General features: G+C 44.7%; 1 protein-coding gene across 1 annotated transcript in view; it reads left to right on the top strand.

Annotated features, from left to right (window-relative positions):
• LOC115163150 (growth arrest-specific protein 7-like) overlaps positions 1-16,530 on the top strand; it is a 117,481-nt gene that overhangs the window by 43,294 nt on the left and 57,657 nt on the right. Inside the window, exon 3 of the mRNA XM_029714813.1 lies at positions 11,428-11,505. Coding sequence (XP_029570673.1) covers positions 11,428-11,505 — 78 coding nt within the window. The remainder of the gene's footprint in view (positions 1-11,427; positions 11,506-16,530) is intronic.

Here is a 16,530-nt window from a genome sequence, read left to right as displayed (position 1 = left end):
CGACATTTTCTGTGAGGAGTACGACATTTTCTGTGACCGAACTACCCACCACCAAAGGACCAAGCAGCGGACGAATGAGGAGGAAGGATGGACCTGGGAGGACAAGTTAACCTCTTGCGTATATCCTACCACTGGGGGCGCCACAGCGCATTTTGGAAAAAATTCATTCCCATTTTCAACGGCCTACTAATCAAACTCAGAAGCTAGGACATGCATATACTTATTTTATATGGATAGAAAACACCCTAAAGTTTCTGAAACTGTTTGAATGGTGTCTGTGAGTATAACAGAACTCGTATGGCAGTCAAAACCCCGAGACCGATTGAACCAGGAAGTGGGATTCTGAATTGTGGACTCGACTTCACAGCCTTCCCTGTAATTCACAACGTGAAAAAATGATAATTGAGCACTTTCCAGTGCATCCACTAGATGTCCCCAGTCTTTACAAAGTGTTTTGAGGCTTCTACAGTCGAAACTCAGTGTAGGAGACGATGTGGCAATTGGTCACAGTAGGAGGGCCATCAGCATTGTGACGTCGGCGGCCGTGTCTGCCCCCACCTTTGGAAACGTTTTGAAACACAATGAAATCGTCCCACTCGAATCTGATTGGCTCTCTTGTTGAAACAGGCCCTGAAGATTAATGTTATACAACGTTTGACATGTTTGAACGAACCTAACTGAGGGAAAATAGTCATTTTTCGTTAGCCAAGTGCCGCGCACGGATCAACATTTGGTTACAGCCTTAGGACGCGCTAACAACAGCAAGCTAATGGAACATAAAGGATGGACTTTTTCGACCGAAAATACATTTGTCGTGGACCTGGGATTTCTGGAAGTGCTTTCTGATGAAGACAACTAAAGGTGAGGGATTATTGGCAATATTATACAAGATCAGATGTGATGTGCGATTGTTCCAAGATGGCGACGAGCTAGGCTTTCTAGCTCATTTTCTGAGTATCGCATCCCCTTTTATCTCAAAGTGTGATTACCCTGTAAAGTTAATTTAAAATCTGTTATGACGGGTGTTTTCAAGAGATATTCATCTATAAATCTTAGATTGACAATATAAAAAAAAAAATTGTTTTCGAATAGTAATTTATAAAATTGTAGCACTGTTTCCCGGGACGCATTTTATGAAAAAATAGTTAGTCAACGTCAGGTGCCGATGTAAAATGCTGTTTTTATATAGAAATATGACCTTTATTGAACAAAAGATTGCATGCTGTGTGTAACATGATGTCCTAGGTGTGTCATCTGATGAAGTTTGTAAAAAGTTAGTGCTGCATTTAGCTGTTTTTTGGTTATATGTGATGCATGTGCCTGGTCGGAAAATTCATATGATGCTACTTTTACCATGTACTCCTCTAACATAATCTAATATTGTGCTTTTCCTGTAAAACCTTTTTGAAATCGGACAACGAGGGTCGATTCAAGAGAGGTGTATCTATAAAACGATATGAGACAGTCCTATATTTGAAAAAAAATAAATATTGAATTTCGTTATGCTAATGTCGCTAGGAGTTTTTCGCTGGAAAATGATCCCGCTAACTGGATGAGAGTCTCAAGAGGTTAAGGGAACCCGAGAGGCAGCCCCAATAATTTTTTTGGGGGGGGCACAAGGGCTGTTTGACGGGGCAAGGATGGAGCCCCAGGCCAGCTCCCCGCACTAGCCCTGAGGTGCGTGTCTCCAGGTTGGCACATCTAGTACCAGCCCCACGCATCAGGCGTCTAGTGCGTCAGCCCAGCCTCGCCAGTTAACAGTCACCAGAGCTGCCCGCCAGTCAAGAGTCACCAGAGCTGCCCGCCAGTCAAGAGTCGCCAGAGCTGCCCGCCAGTCGTAAGTCGCCAGAGCTGCCCGCCAGTCGTAAGTCGCCAGAGCTGCCCGCCAGTCGTAAGTCGCCAGAGCTGCCGGCCAGTCGTAAGTCGCCAGAGCTGCCCGCCAGTCAAGAGTCACCAGAGCTGCCCGCCAGTCAGGAGTCACCAGAGCTGTCCGCCAGTCAGGAGTCACCAGAGCTGCCCGCCAGTCAGGAGTCGCCAGAGCTGCCCGCCACTCAGGAGTCTCCAGAGCTGCCCGCTAGTCAGGAGCCGTCAGAGCCGCCCGCTAGTCAGGAGCCGCCAGAGTGGCCCGACTGCCCGGAACTGCCAGAGTGGCCCGACTGCCCGGAACTGCCAGAGTGGCCCGACTGCCCGGAACTGCCAGAGTGGCCCGACTGCCCGGAACTGCCAGAGTGGCCCGACTGCCCGGAACTGCCAGAGTGGCCCGACTGCCCGGAACTGCCAGAGTGGCCCGACTGCCCGGAACTGCCAGAGTGGCCCGACTGTCCTCCGGGTCTGCCAGAGTGCCCTGCCTGTTCGGAGCTGCCCGAGTGGCCCTCCTGTCCTCCGGCCCAGCCCGAGGGGCCCTCCTGTCCTCCGGCCCAGCCCGAGTGGCCCTCCGGTCCTCCGGTCCAGCCCGAGTGGCCCTCCTGTCCTCCGGCCCAGCCCGAGTGGCCCTCCTGTCCTCCGGCCCAGCCCGAGGGGCCCTCCTGTCCTCCGGCCCAGCCCGAGGGGCCCTCCTGTCCTCCGGCCCAGCCCGAGGGGCCCTCCTGTCTTCAGGCCCAGCCCGAGGGGCCCTCCTGTCCTCCGGCCCAGCCCGAGTGGCCCTCCTGTCCTCCGGCCCAGCCCGAGTGGCCCTCCTGTTCTCCGGTCCAGCCCGAGTGGCCCGTCTGCCCGGTGCAGCTATCGGCACCACCGAAGTGGGCGACGCCGAGGGTGGAGCAAGGTCCACGTCCTGCACCTGAGCCACCTCCAGGATAGGTGGGTTGGGGAGGGAGGGTGTAGCACAGTGCCGTCGTTGACGGCAGCCACCCTCCCTTCCCTCCCTTATTGTTTAGGGGTTATTGTTTATGGGTTTTGTTGGGGATTTTGTTTGTTGGTGTTTTCTGTTAGGTGCTTTCCGGGGTCTGCACCTTGAGGGGGGGTGCTGTCACGTCCTGACCAGCAGATGGAGCTGTTGTAGTAGTTTTGGGGTCAGGACGTGGCAGTCTTGTGTGTGTGAATGTTCTGTGTTGGTCTTGAGACTCCTGATCAGGAACAGCTGCGGATCGTTGTTCCTGATTGGGAGTCATATGTAGGAGTATGTTTGTCACTTGGTTTTGTGGGTAGTTCTTTTGCACTGCGTTTGTGAGCCTGCAAAACTGTTCGTGTCGTGAGTACTGTCTATTATTTTGTTTTTCCTGTGGATGCCCTTTCGTTTTACCATTAAAAGCATGAGTATCCACAAACCTGCTGCGCCTTGGTCCTATTCTCTCCCATACGACATTTTCTGTGTGGAGTACGACATTTTCTGTGACAACTAACTTGCCAGCTACTTCCAGACATCTAAGAGAGAGAGAGAGAACAGCTCACTGAACATTACTCGCCCTAGCAGAGCTGGTTAGCCTGTTATGTTTTCCAGAGCTTTAGTGACTGCAACTGGGCTGTCAGATTGTCCGTTAGAAAATTCAGAGCATTTCACCTTCAGAGCGCACACCGGACACTCTGGCCGATTAGTAGAGTTGAACATAGCCACAACAATTGTAATTCGTAACATATCATACGAAATGGATGATGGACAATCCACAAATTAATACATACCATACTAAACAAAACATATCGTATTATGTTACATCTACCCCTGAGTCCTGGTTGGATCTCAAATTTAGTAGACTACAATATCTCCCACAGGCTGTTCTTGACTGGATCAAAGTGAAGGAGTTGGAAAGAACCACATACAGTTGAAGTCGGAAGTTTACATACACTTAGGTTGGAGTCATTAAAACTCATTTTTCAACCACTCCACAAATTTCTTGTTAAGAAACTATAGTTTTGGCAAGTCGTTTAAGACATCTACTTTGTGCATGACACAAGTAATTTTTCTAACAATTGTTTACAGACAGATTATTTCACTTATAATTCACTGTATCACAATTCCAGTGGGTCAGAAGTTTACATACACTAAGTTGACTGTGCACTTAAACAGCTTGGAAAATTCCACAAAATGATGTCATGGCTTTAGAAGCTTCTGATAGGCTAATTGACATCATTTGAGTCAATTGGAGGTGTACCTGTGGATGTATTTCAAGGCCTACCTTCAAACGCAGTTCCTCTTTGCTTGACATCATGGAAAAATCAAAAGAAATCAGCCAAGACCTCCGAAAGAAATTGTAGACCTCCACAAGTCTGGTTCATCCTTGGGAACAATTTCCAAATACCTGAAGGTACCACGTTCATCTGTACAAACAATAGTACGCAATTATAAACATCATGGGACCACGCAGCCGTCATACCAATCAGGAAAGAGACGCGTTCTGTCTTCTAGAGATGAACGTACTTTGGTGCGAAAAGTGCATATCAATCCCAGAACAACAGCAAAGGACCTTGTGAAGATGCTGGAGGAAACAGGTACAAAAGTATCTATATCCACAGTAAAACGAGTGCTATATCAATATATTGCAACTGCACATGGGGACAAAGATCGTACTTTCTGGAGAAATGTCCTCTGGTCTGATGAAAAAATATAACTGTTTGGCCGTAATGACCATCATTATGTTTGGAGGAAAAATGGGGAGGCTTGCAAGCCAAAGAACACCATCCCAACCATGAAGCACGGGGGTGGCAGCATCATGTTGTGGGGGTTGCTTTGCTGCAGGAGTGACTGGTGCACTTCACAAAATATATGGCATCATGAGGTAGGAAAATGAATGTGGATATATTGAAGCAACATCTCAAGTCATCAGTCAGGAAGTTAAAGGTTGGTCGCAAATGGGTCTTGCAAATGGACAATGACCCCAAGCATACTTCCAATGTTGTGGCAAAATGGCTTATGAACAACAAAGTCAAGGTATTGGAGTGGCCATCACAAAGCCCTGACCTCAATCTTACAGAAAATTTGTGAGCAGAACTGAAAAAGCGTGTGCGAGCAAGGAGGCCTACAAACCTGACTTAGTTACACCAGCTCTGTCAGGATCAATGGGCCAAAATTCACCCAACTTATTGTGGGAAGCTTGTGGAAGGCTACCCGGAACGTTTGACCCAAGTTAAACAATTTAAAGGCAACACTACCAAATACTAATTGAGTGTATGTAAACTTCTGACCCACTGGGAATGTGATGAAAGATACAAAAGCTGAAATAAATAATTCTCTCTACTATTATTCTGACATTTCACATTCTTAAAATAAAGTGGTGATCCTAACTGACCTAAGACAGGAAATTTTTACTAGGATTAAATGTCAGGAATTGTGAAAAACTGAGTTTAAATGTATTTGGCTAAGGTGTATGTAAACTTCCGACTTCAACTGTATATAGAACCCATATATTGAACCATAGATATATATAGTCTGTGGAATTAACAGTCACACTATTACATAGGCCTGACTCCCTGACATACAGCAATGGAACAGCTGGTACTGTAAGTTTATACAAGTGTCGTCTTATGTATTTAACCGTTGTCTCAGCTATCCTGGAATTAAGCCTAAACTGTTAACCCATTGGAGGATGTGTGTAGAGCCAAAGCCCACTTCTCATGTGAAGGAGAGAATCTCTCCAATCTGCATTTCCAGGTACCAGTTGCTTAGTAACCAACCCTTTTGATGTAAAAATTACAGTTCTGTTGTAATTCTGATAATAAATAGAGTTTCTTTACACTGTTCAGAACATTATCCACTGTAATTAAATTAATTTCCTTTTTATTGTCTGATTAAAGATGTAATGCCCTTAGGCCTGCACATAAAATTAACTCATTTTCAACATAATTAAAACATTGAAACATTACTTTCCTGTTCATTTTCTAATTAAAGGAGGCATGCACCTAGGCCTGCACATGAAATGTACTACTTTTCAACGTAATTGAAACTCTAAGGTCACAGAGACCTGCTATCAAAATAGAATGTAAACCCATATTTAACTTTGCTCATTGACGCACTTTACTCATGCTAATTTGTCTTAGCAGTTTTTGTATGATAGGCTATCTACTAACCAAACATATGGAAATATTTTAAGATAGTAATAACATAGACCATCAAGCTATTTGATTTTGTATTTAGGACCCCTGTAAGTATACAAACGGGTTTTAGAAATTATTTGATGAAACATTGAATTTGGCCTTAGAATATCTCACAAATATATGACAAAATTATATCGACAGGATGTATGGTTTGAAGTGTCTGAAATGTGTCTGAGAGATATACTGTACATCGTCACCAGGGACGATCACAATGCAATTATTATGTATAATATTCTACTGTATGTAGAAGAAAAAAAACATTCACCTGCATTCATTTTACTGCCCAGTTTTTTTTTGGTGAGTTGGGACGTTGCCAACCTTACCTTCTAATGAGTCCTTCGAGGCAAAACGACACGTCGACACGTGCCTGTTTGTGAGAGTTTTTCAAAATGGGTTCATAATAGTTTGAACTTTACAGATGTTTTAGTGAGAAAAACCACTCGGAAAATCCTCATCTCATAAACATCACTCTAGGGCAGCCCCCATCTACTCTAGGGCAGCCCCAATCCAACACTCTAGGGCAGCCCCTATCTCCCACTCTAGGGCAGCCTCGATCCACCACTTTAGGGCAGCCCCCATCCACCACTCTAGGGCAGCCCCCATCCACCACTCTAGGGCAGCACCTATCTACCACTCTAGGGCAGCCCCCATCCACCACTGTAGGGCAGCCCCCATCCACCACTCTAGGGCAGCCCCCATCCACCACTCTAGGGCAGCCCCTATCCACCACTATCCACCACTCTAGGGCAGCCCCTATCCACCACTTTAGGGCAGCCCCTATCCACCACTTTAGGGCAGCCCCCATCCACCACTCTAGGGCAGCCCCCATCCACCACTCTAGGGCAGCCCCATCCACTCTAGGGTATCCCCTATCCACCACTCTAGAGCAGCCCCAATTCACTCTAGGGCAGCCCCTATCCACCACTCTAGGGCAGCCCCTATCCACCACTCTAGGGCAGCCCTCATCCACCACTCTAGGGCAGCCCCCATCCACCACTCTAGGGCAGCCCCCATCCACCACTCTAGGGCAGCACCTATCTACCACTCTAGGGCAGCCCCATCCACCACTCTAGGGCAGCCCCCATCCATCACTCTAGGGCAGCCCCTATCCACCACTATCCACCACTCTAGGGCAGCCCCTATCCACCACTTTAGGGCAGCCCCTATCCACCACTTTAGGGCAGCCCCTATCCACCACTTTAGGGCAGCCCCATCCACCACTCTAGGGCAGCCCCCATCCACCACTCTAGGGCAGCCCCATCCACTCTAGGGTATCCCCTATCCACCACTCTAGAGCAGCCCCCATCCACTCTAGGGCAGCCCCTATCCACCACTCTAGGGCAGCCCCTATCCACCACTCTAGGGCAGCCCCCATCCACCACTCTAGGGTAGCCCCCGTCCACCACTCTAGGGCAGCCCCTATCCACCACTCTAGGGCAGCCCCCATCCACCACTCTAGGGCAGCCCCTATCTACCACTCTAGGGCAGCCCCCATCCACCACTCTAGGGCAGCCCCTATCTACCACTCTAGGGCAGCCCCCATCCACCACTCTAGGGCAGCCCCCATCCACCACTCTAGGGCAGCCCCCATCCACCACTCTAGGGCAGCCCCTATCTACCACTCTAGGGCAGCCCCTATCTACCACTCTAGGGCAGCCCCTATCTACCACTCTAGGGCAGCCCCTATCCACCACTCTAGGGCAGCCCCTATCTACCACTCTAGGGCAGCCCCCATCCACCACTCTAGGGCAGCCCCTATCCACCACTCTAGGGCAGCCCCTATCCACCACTCTAGGGCAGCCCCCATCCACCACTCTAGGGCAGCCCCTATCCACCACTCTAGGGCAGCCCCTATCCACCAGTATAAGGCAGCCCCTATCTACCACTCTAGGGCAGCCCCCATCCACCACTCTAGGGCAGCCCCTATCCACCACTCTAGGGCAGCCCCTATCCACCACTCTAGGGCAGCCCCCATCCACCACTCTAGGGCAGCCCCTATCCACCACTCTAGGGCAGCCCCTATCCACCAGTATAAGGCAGCCCCTATCTACCACATATGGCGGCTGTCAGCGGATTCAGTGGATTCAGTGGATTGAGAGGCGTCCAATGCAAGAACCCAGAAGTCTCTAGCTCAAACAAACGGCTCTAGGGGGATCACAACACTTCTAGAACACCTGAGATTGTTCAGATTGCAGTAGAGATTTGATTCAATCATTCTGTTGATGTTTTTTAATAGCACAATTTTACATTTTACATTTAAGTCATTTAGCAGACGCTCTTATCCAGAGCGACTTACAAATTGGTGCATTCACCTTATGATATCCATGACAGTTATAGAGATTGTAGTCGAGATTTGATTGAATGCTGTCTTGGTGTATCATTATTATAGCGTAATGAGACTGGGGGAGACTTCTCAGAATGACATTGGGACTGCTGTAGCTCCTAAGAGAAGGATACATTGACAGAGCTAACCTGGTTATACTGTATGTCTCTCCATTAATACCTGATTCCTGTTATCGGAATGATTTTCTTTGACAAGCTAGCAGAGGGAAATAGGGGCAGAACTCACCTTTTAATAAACCATTTGTGATTGTGTGATACATCAGATTTGAAGGTACATACTGTCTCCTTGTAGTCTGTCTGTCAAATGTATCTCTCTTTCTCTCCCCTCTCTCTCTCTCTCTCTCTCTCTCCCTTTCTCTCTCCATGCATGTCATCTGAGCTGATGGTTTTGGCTCCGTTTCCCTCTCTGCTTAGTTCAGGCAGACAGCTCAGTGTGAGCCAAAGACACAAATGAAATGAAAGCTGTTATGTCTCAAAGGCTCTTGTGACACTAAAGGGTAATTGAGATAAATGGTGTATTGTGTATATGGATATTGGAGTTAAGTGAATCTGAGATTTTCTCTCTCTCTGTCAGGGTCTGTGTCAGTCGTGCTTCTCATCCTCTTTTCTTTCTCTCTCTCCTCTTGTTTTTGCTTCCTCCGGCAAGAGCGAAATGGGGATACATGAATTGAAAGAGTGAGGCAGAGTCTATTGGTGAAGTTAAACAGCTAGACATAATTGGATTTTCTAAATGTGTGCACCTGGTGTTTTTAACACATGGAGTTGATGAGAAAGCGGAAAAACAAACGTGGACATAGAGGTGAAGACCATGAACAGGGTGTCACCTTAAGAGTAAATAAAGACATGCATTTTTTGTTGTTGCTTTGTTGTCTTTGATTCTTCCTTTGGAAAACAGCAGGTTCTCACACTGAGTTAATCTGGCTCATATTCTTATCTCGGTCTAAGAAGTTGATACAGTAACAAAGGCAGTGTTATTTCTTGGTTGGGTTGGACAGAAACGGTCAACATATTCATCTTAACATGGATCTTAATATGGACAAGTGTTTGTTTCATGTAACCCTCTTGGTTAGAATTTTCTATTGTGTTACTGACTGCACGTTTGTATATCCCATGTGTAACTCGGTGTTGTTGTTTTTGTTGCACTGCTTTGTTTTATCTTGGCCAGGTCGCAGTTGTAAATGAGAACTTGTTCTCAACTGGCCTACCTGGTTAAATAAAGGTAAAAAAATTAAAATAAAAAATGAAATTGGGACCTGAAATCATATCCAGGGTGGTGATATACAGTATGTGCCTTCGGAAAGTATTCGTACCCCTTGACTTTAAACACATTTTGTTTGGTTATCAGCCTTATTCAAAAATGCATTACAATTAGTTTTTTTCCCTCATCAATCTATACACAATACCCCATAATGACAAAGCAAAAATGTGTCTTTAGAAATATCACATTTACATAAATAACATTTACATAAATCCGACCCTTTACTCAGTACTTTGTTGAAGCACCTTTGGCAGCGATTATTGCCTTGAGTCTTCTTGGGTATGACGCTACAAGCTTGTCAGGTTGGATTGGGAGTGTTGCTGCACAGCTACTTTCAGGTCTCTCCAGTGATTTTCGGGCTATTTTCAGGTCTCTCCAGAGATGTCCGGGCTCTGGCTGGGCCACTCAAGTACATTCAGAGACTTGTCCCGAAGCCACTCCTGCATTGTCTTGGCTGTGTGCTTAGGGTCATTGTCCTGTTGGAAGGTGAGCCTTCGCCCCAGTCTTGAGTTCCTGAGCGCTCTGGAGCAGGTTTTCATCAAAGATCTCTCTATACTTTGCTCCGTTCATCTTTGCCTCGATCTTGACTAGTTACCCAGTCCATGCCGTGGAAAAACATCCCCACAGCATAATGCTGCCACCACCAGTCTTCACTGTAGGGATGGTACCAGATTTTCTCCAGATGTGACGCTTGGCATTCAGGCCAAGGAGTTCAATCTTGGTTTCATCAGAACAGAGAATCTTGTTTCTCATGGTCTGAGAGTCTTTAGGTGCCTTTTGCCAAACTCCAAGTGGGCTGTCATGTGCCTTTTACTGAGGAATGGCTTCAGTCTGGCCACTCTACCATAAAGGCCTAATTGGTGGAGTGCTGCAGAGATGGTTGTCCTTCTGGAAGGTTCTACCATCTTCACAGAGGAACTCTGGAGCTCTGTCAGAGTGACCATCAGGTTTTTGGTCACCTCCCTGACCAAGGCCCTTCTCCCCCTATTGCTCAGTTTGGCCGGGCGGCCAGCTCTAGGAAGAGTCTTGGTGGTTCCAAACTTCTTCCATTTAAGATTGATGGAGGCCACTGTGTTCTGGGGACCTTCAATGCTGCAGAACGTTTTTGGTACCCTTCACCAGATCTGTGCCTCGACACAATCCTGTCTCGGAGCTTTACGGACAATTCCTTCGACCTCATGGCTTGGTTTCTGCTCTGACATGCACTGTTAACTGTGGGACCTTATATAGACAGGTGTGTGCTATTCCAAATCATGTCCAATCAATTTAATTTACCACAGGTGGACTCCAATCAAGTTGTAGAAACATCTCAAGGATGATCAATGGAGAAGGATGCACCTGAGCTCAATTTCAAGTCTCATAGCATACTTATGTAAATAAGGTATTTCTGTATTTTTTGAAATATATATTTGCAGAATAAAAAACATGAGCTGGCGCACACCCAGAATTTTTTTTTTGTGTGGAGGTGTTAACTAATGGCGAATAAACGATAAAAATAAAGGCAGTCACACACTCCATATATAAACTCCCAGTAATTTATTGGGTAAATCATCATAAGGATTTATAAATATTAGCAAAAAATTTATAAAAACCTGTTTTTGCTTTGTCATTATTGGGTATTGTGTGTGGATTGCTGAGGAAATTGTTTTATTTAATTCATTTTAGAATAAGGCTGTAGTGTAACAAAATGTGAAAGAAGTCGAGGTGGCTGAATACTTCCAAAGGCACTGTATTTCTCTCATTGTCCATGTATTTCTGACCACACAAGTTCAATTGGCTTTCATGTTCCTGTCTGGTTCCAGAGACAACATGGGAGAGACCTTGCAGGGTACCTGAGACACCCAACACCCCTCTGAAACACAAGAACTCACTACCTACAGGTACTAAAGCTGCCTCTCTCTCTCTCTCTCTCTCTCTCTCTCTCTCTGTCTCTGTCTCTGTCTCTGTCTCTCTGTGTCTCTCTGTGTCTCTCTCTCTCTCTCTGTGTCTCTCGCTCTGTCTCTCTCGCTCTGTCTCTCTCTCTCTCTCTCTGTGTCTCTCTCTCTCTCTGTGTCTCTCTCTCTCTCTCTCTCTAGTTAGCCACGGTGTACTGTCGATTTAGTGCCAGATAGCACTGCATTTTGCTTTGTGCTTTTGCTTGTTTCCCAATAAGCAATGTAGTTTTGATTGTGTTGTAATTTCTTTTATTCTGGTTGATTGGATGTTTTGGTCCTGAGGCTTCAGTGTGTTAATAGAACAGGTTTGTGAACTCAGCCCCAGGACCAGCTGGATGAGGGTCCTGAGACTTCAGTGTGTTAATAGAACAGGTCTGTGAACTCAGCCCCAGGACCAGCTGGATGAGGGGACTCTTTTATTTGCTCAGCTCTTGGCATTGCAGGGCTTGATCATGATATGAGAGGGGGTCACTGCATTTTAGATGTTTCCAAACACTTAATTGCTCTTTTTTGAGTTTTTATTATTATATTGGCCTAATTCTGCCCTGCATGCATTGTTTGTAGTTTTCCTCTGGACATGTAGGAGAATCTTACAGAACTCTGCATGCAGGGTTTCAATGGTGTGTTTGTCCCATTTGGTGAAATCTTGTTTTGCAAGTGGACCCCACACCTCACTGCCATAAAGTGCAATTGGTTCAATGACACATTCAATTAGTTTTAGCCAAATTTTAATAGGTATTTCAATTTGAATTTGTTTTTTAATGGCGTGGAATGCCCTGCGTGCTTTCTCTCTCAGTTCATTCACTGCCTCATTGACTTCTATGGGCTAGGTGGGATGCTAGCATCCCACCTGCGGGACACAGCCAGTGAAATATCAGGGCGGAAAATTCAAAATCAACAAAATGTCATAATTCAACTTTCTCAAACATACAACTATTTTACACCATTTTAAAGATACACTTCTCGTTAATCTAACCACATTGTCCGATTTCAAAAAGGCTTTACAGCGAAAGCAAAACATTAGATTATGTTAGGAGAGTACATAGACAAAAATAATCACACAGCCCTTTTCCAAGCAAGGACATGTGTCAATAAAACCCAAAACACAGCTAAATGAAGCACTAACCTTTGACGATCTTCATCAGATGACACTCCTAGGACATTATGTTACACAATACATGTATGTTTTGTTCGATAAAGTTCATATTTATATCCAAAAACAGCATTTTACATTGGCGCATGATGTTCAGAAAATGTATTCCCACCAAAACGGCCGGTGAATGTGCAATTTCAATTTGCAAAAATACTCATCATAAACGTTGACAAATTATATAACAATTATTTTTAAGATTTATAGATAGACTACCCCTGGATGCAACCGCGTTGTCAGATTTTAAAATAGCTTTACGGAGAAAGCACAATTTTCAATATTCTGAGTACATAGCTCAGCCATCACGGTGAGCTATTCAGACACCCGCCAAGTTTGGGGCAACCTAAACTCAGAATTAGTATAAGAAATATTCTCTTACCTTTGCTGATCTTTGTCAGAATGCACTCCCAGGACTGCTACTTCCACAAGAAATTTTGTTTTTGTTCGAAATAATCCATATTTATGTACAAATACCTCCGTTTTGTTCATGCGTACAGATCACTTTTCCAAAGGCATAACGCGCGAGCGCGGAACGAGAGACGAAAAGTCAAAATGTTCCATTGCCGTACTTAGAAGCATGTCAAACGCTGTTTAAAATCAATCTTTATGGTATTTTTAACGTAAAATTGCGATAATATTCCAACCGGACAATAGCATATTCATTCAAGAAGAAAAAGAAGGAACGACGCCCTCGCGGGATCGAGCATATCCAATCCCTTTGTTGCCAGGCAGACCACTCAGTAACTGAGCTCCTATTATCTGCCCAGTGACAGGAAAATGCTCAAACCACTCTCTGAAGGCTTTAGACAGCCAATGGAAGCCTTAGGAAGTTCAACGTCCCCCACAGACACTGTAGCTTTGATAGAGAATCAAAAGAAGAACTACAATTCTCAGACTTTTCACTTCCTGCTTGGAATTTTTTCAGGTTTTTGCCTGCCATGTGAGTTCTGTTATACTCACAGACACCATTCAAACAGTTTTAGAAACTTCAGAGTGTTTTCTATCCAAATCTACTAATTATAAGCATATTCTAGTTTCTGGGCCGTGAAAATACTGCCCCCTAGCCCAGACAGGTTAAGGTGTCCAGTTGAGCTTATTTTTAAACCTAAGTAATTGTAGTGTGTGCAGTACTCTATATATTTTATACCAATTGAGAACTTTGGTCTAATTATTTTAGTATTTTTGGGGTTTACTGCCAGGGCCCAGGTCTGGCAGTACTGCCCTAGCAGGTCCAGGCTTTGCTGCAGGCCATGTGCTGTGGGTGACAGCAGGCATAGGTCATCTGCAAAGAGTAGGCATTTAACCTCTGAATTGTGGAGACCAGGGGCTGAGGATTTTTCTAGAATAGTGGCCAATTCGTTGATGTAAATATTGAAGAGTGCAGGGCTCAGATTGCTACCCTGGCGAAGGCCCTGCCCCTGGTTAAAGAATTCTGTTATTTTCTTGCCAATTTTAAAGCTGCAAGTATTTCCAGTATACATTGATTTAATTATGTCATATGTTTTACCCCCTACACCACTTTCAATAACTTTGTAGAACAGTCCTGTATGCCAAATAGAATCAAATGCTTTTTGGAATTCGATAAAGCAAGGGTGTATTCTGGTATTATTTTGGTGGTATTATTTTATTTCTCTCTCTCCTCTCTCTCGCTCTCTCCACTCTCTTTCTCTCCTCCCTCTCCTCTCTCCTCTTCCTCTCCACTTTTTTTCTTCTCTCTCTTTCTCTCTCTCCTCTCTCTCCTCTCTCTCATCTCTCTCTTTCTATCCACTTTCTCTCTCTCTCCTCTCTCTCCTCTCCTTTCTCTCCTCTCTCTCTCCACTTTTTTTTCTCTCTCCTCTCTCTCTCTCTCTCCACTCTCTCTCTCTCTCTCTCTCTCTCTCAACTCTCTCTCCTCTCCCTCTCCACTTTTTTTTCTTCTCTCTCTCTCTCTCTCTCTCTCCCTCGCTCTCTCCACTTTTTTTCTCTCTCTTCTCTCTCCTCTCTCCCCACTTTTTTTTCTCTCTCTCCTCTCTCTCCTCTCTCCTCTCTCTCTCCTCTCTCCTCTCTCTCTCCTCTCTTTCTATCTCCACTTTCTCTCTCTCAATCCTCTCTCGCCTCTCTCATCTCTTTCTCTCTCTCCTCTCTCTCTCTCTCTCTCTCTCTCTCTCTCACACACACTCACTCACTCTCTCTCTCTCCCTTTCTCTCTATCTCTTACTCACTCGCTCTCTCTCATTCCACTTTCTCTCTCCTCTCTCTCTCCTCTCTTTCCTCTCTCTCTCCCCTCGCTCTCTCCTCTCTCTCCACTTTCTCTCTCTCTCTCCTCTCTCTCCTCTCTCCTCTCCTACTCTCTCTCCTCTCTCTCTCAATTCAATTCAATTCAGTTCAAGGGGCTTTATTGGCATGGGAAACATATGTTAACATTGCCAAAGCAAGTGAAGTAGATAATATACAAAAGTGAAATAAACAATAAAAATGAACAGTAAACATTACACTCACAGGAGTTCCAAAAGAATAAAGACATCACAAATGTCTCTCTCTCTCTCTCCTCTCTCTCCCTCTCTGTCCCCCTCTTTCTCTAACTCTTTCTCCTTTTGCCAGTGTCCTGAGGGTTGTGTATAGGCCTACCGCTGTGTGGCAGCATGCATAGAATTCCACAGAGGCCTCTGACCACACACACTTCCTGTGGCTAATTTTATCTGCGATCTTGAGTCGTCTGGGTGTACAGTGCTCTGCTCTTAAAAATACAATAAAAACAACAACATATGAGCAAGCTGACTGCTCGGACAGGTTTCTCTTGAAAAAGAGATTGATAATCTCAGGGGAACACCTTAGTGAATACTGATACAAGATAGAAAGAAAGAGAGTAATGGAATTCAATTGCGTTAACTGTTAACCTGTTCTGCTCTGTCAGGATAAGGTATATCTGTCAGTATGAGGTATACAGTATCTGACACTATGAGGTATATCTGACAGTATGAGGTATACAGTATCTGTCAGTATGAGGTATATCTGTCAGTATGAGGTATACAGTATCTGACAGTATGAGGTATATCTGTCAGTATGAGGTATATCTGACAGTATGAGGTATACAGTATCTGTCAGTATAAGGTATATCTGACAGTATGAGGTATACAGTATCTGACAGTATGAGGTATATCTGTCAGTATGAGGTATACAGTATCTGACAATATGAGGTATATCTGTCAGTATGAGGTATACAGTATCTGTCAGTATGAGGTATATCTGTCAATATAAGGTAAATCTGTCAGTATAAGGTTTATGTCAGTATAAGGTAAATCTGTCAGTATGAGGTATATCTGTCAGTATGAGTTATATCTGTTAGTATGAGGTATATCTGTCAGTATGAGGTATACAGTATCTGCCAGTATAGGTATATCTGTCAGTATGAGGTATATCTGTCAGTATGAGGTATACAGTATCTGTCAGTATGAGGTATATCTGTCAATATAAGGTATATCTGTCAGTATAAGGTTTATGTCAGTATAAGGTATATCTGTCAGTATGAGGTATACAGCATCTGTCAGTATGAGGTATATCTGTCAGTATAAGGTATATGTCAATGTAAGGTATATCTGTCAGTATAAGGTATATCTGTCAGTATGAGGTATATCTGTCAGTATGAGGTATATCTGTCAGTATGAGGTATATCTGTTAGTATGAGGTATATCTGTCAGTATGAGGTATACAGTATCTGTCAGTATGAGATATATCTGTCAGTATAAGGTATATCTGTCAGTATAAGGTACACTACCGTTCAAAAGTTTGGGGTCACTTAGAAATGTCCTAGTTTTTGAAATAAAAGCAGAATTTTTGTCCAT

This window comes from Salmo trutta, chromosome 2 (assembly GCF_901001165.1).
Source record: "Salmo trutta chromosome 2, fSalTru1.1, whole genome shotgun sequence".
NCBI lineage: Eukaryota > Metazoa > Chordata > Actinopteri > Salmoniformes > Salmonidae > Salmo > Salmo trutta.
This window is presented reverse-complemented; position numbering and strand designations above follow the sequence as displayed.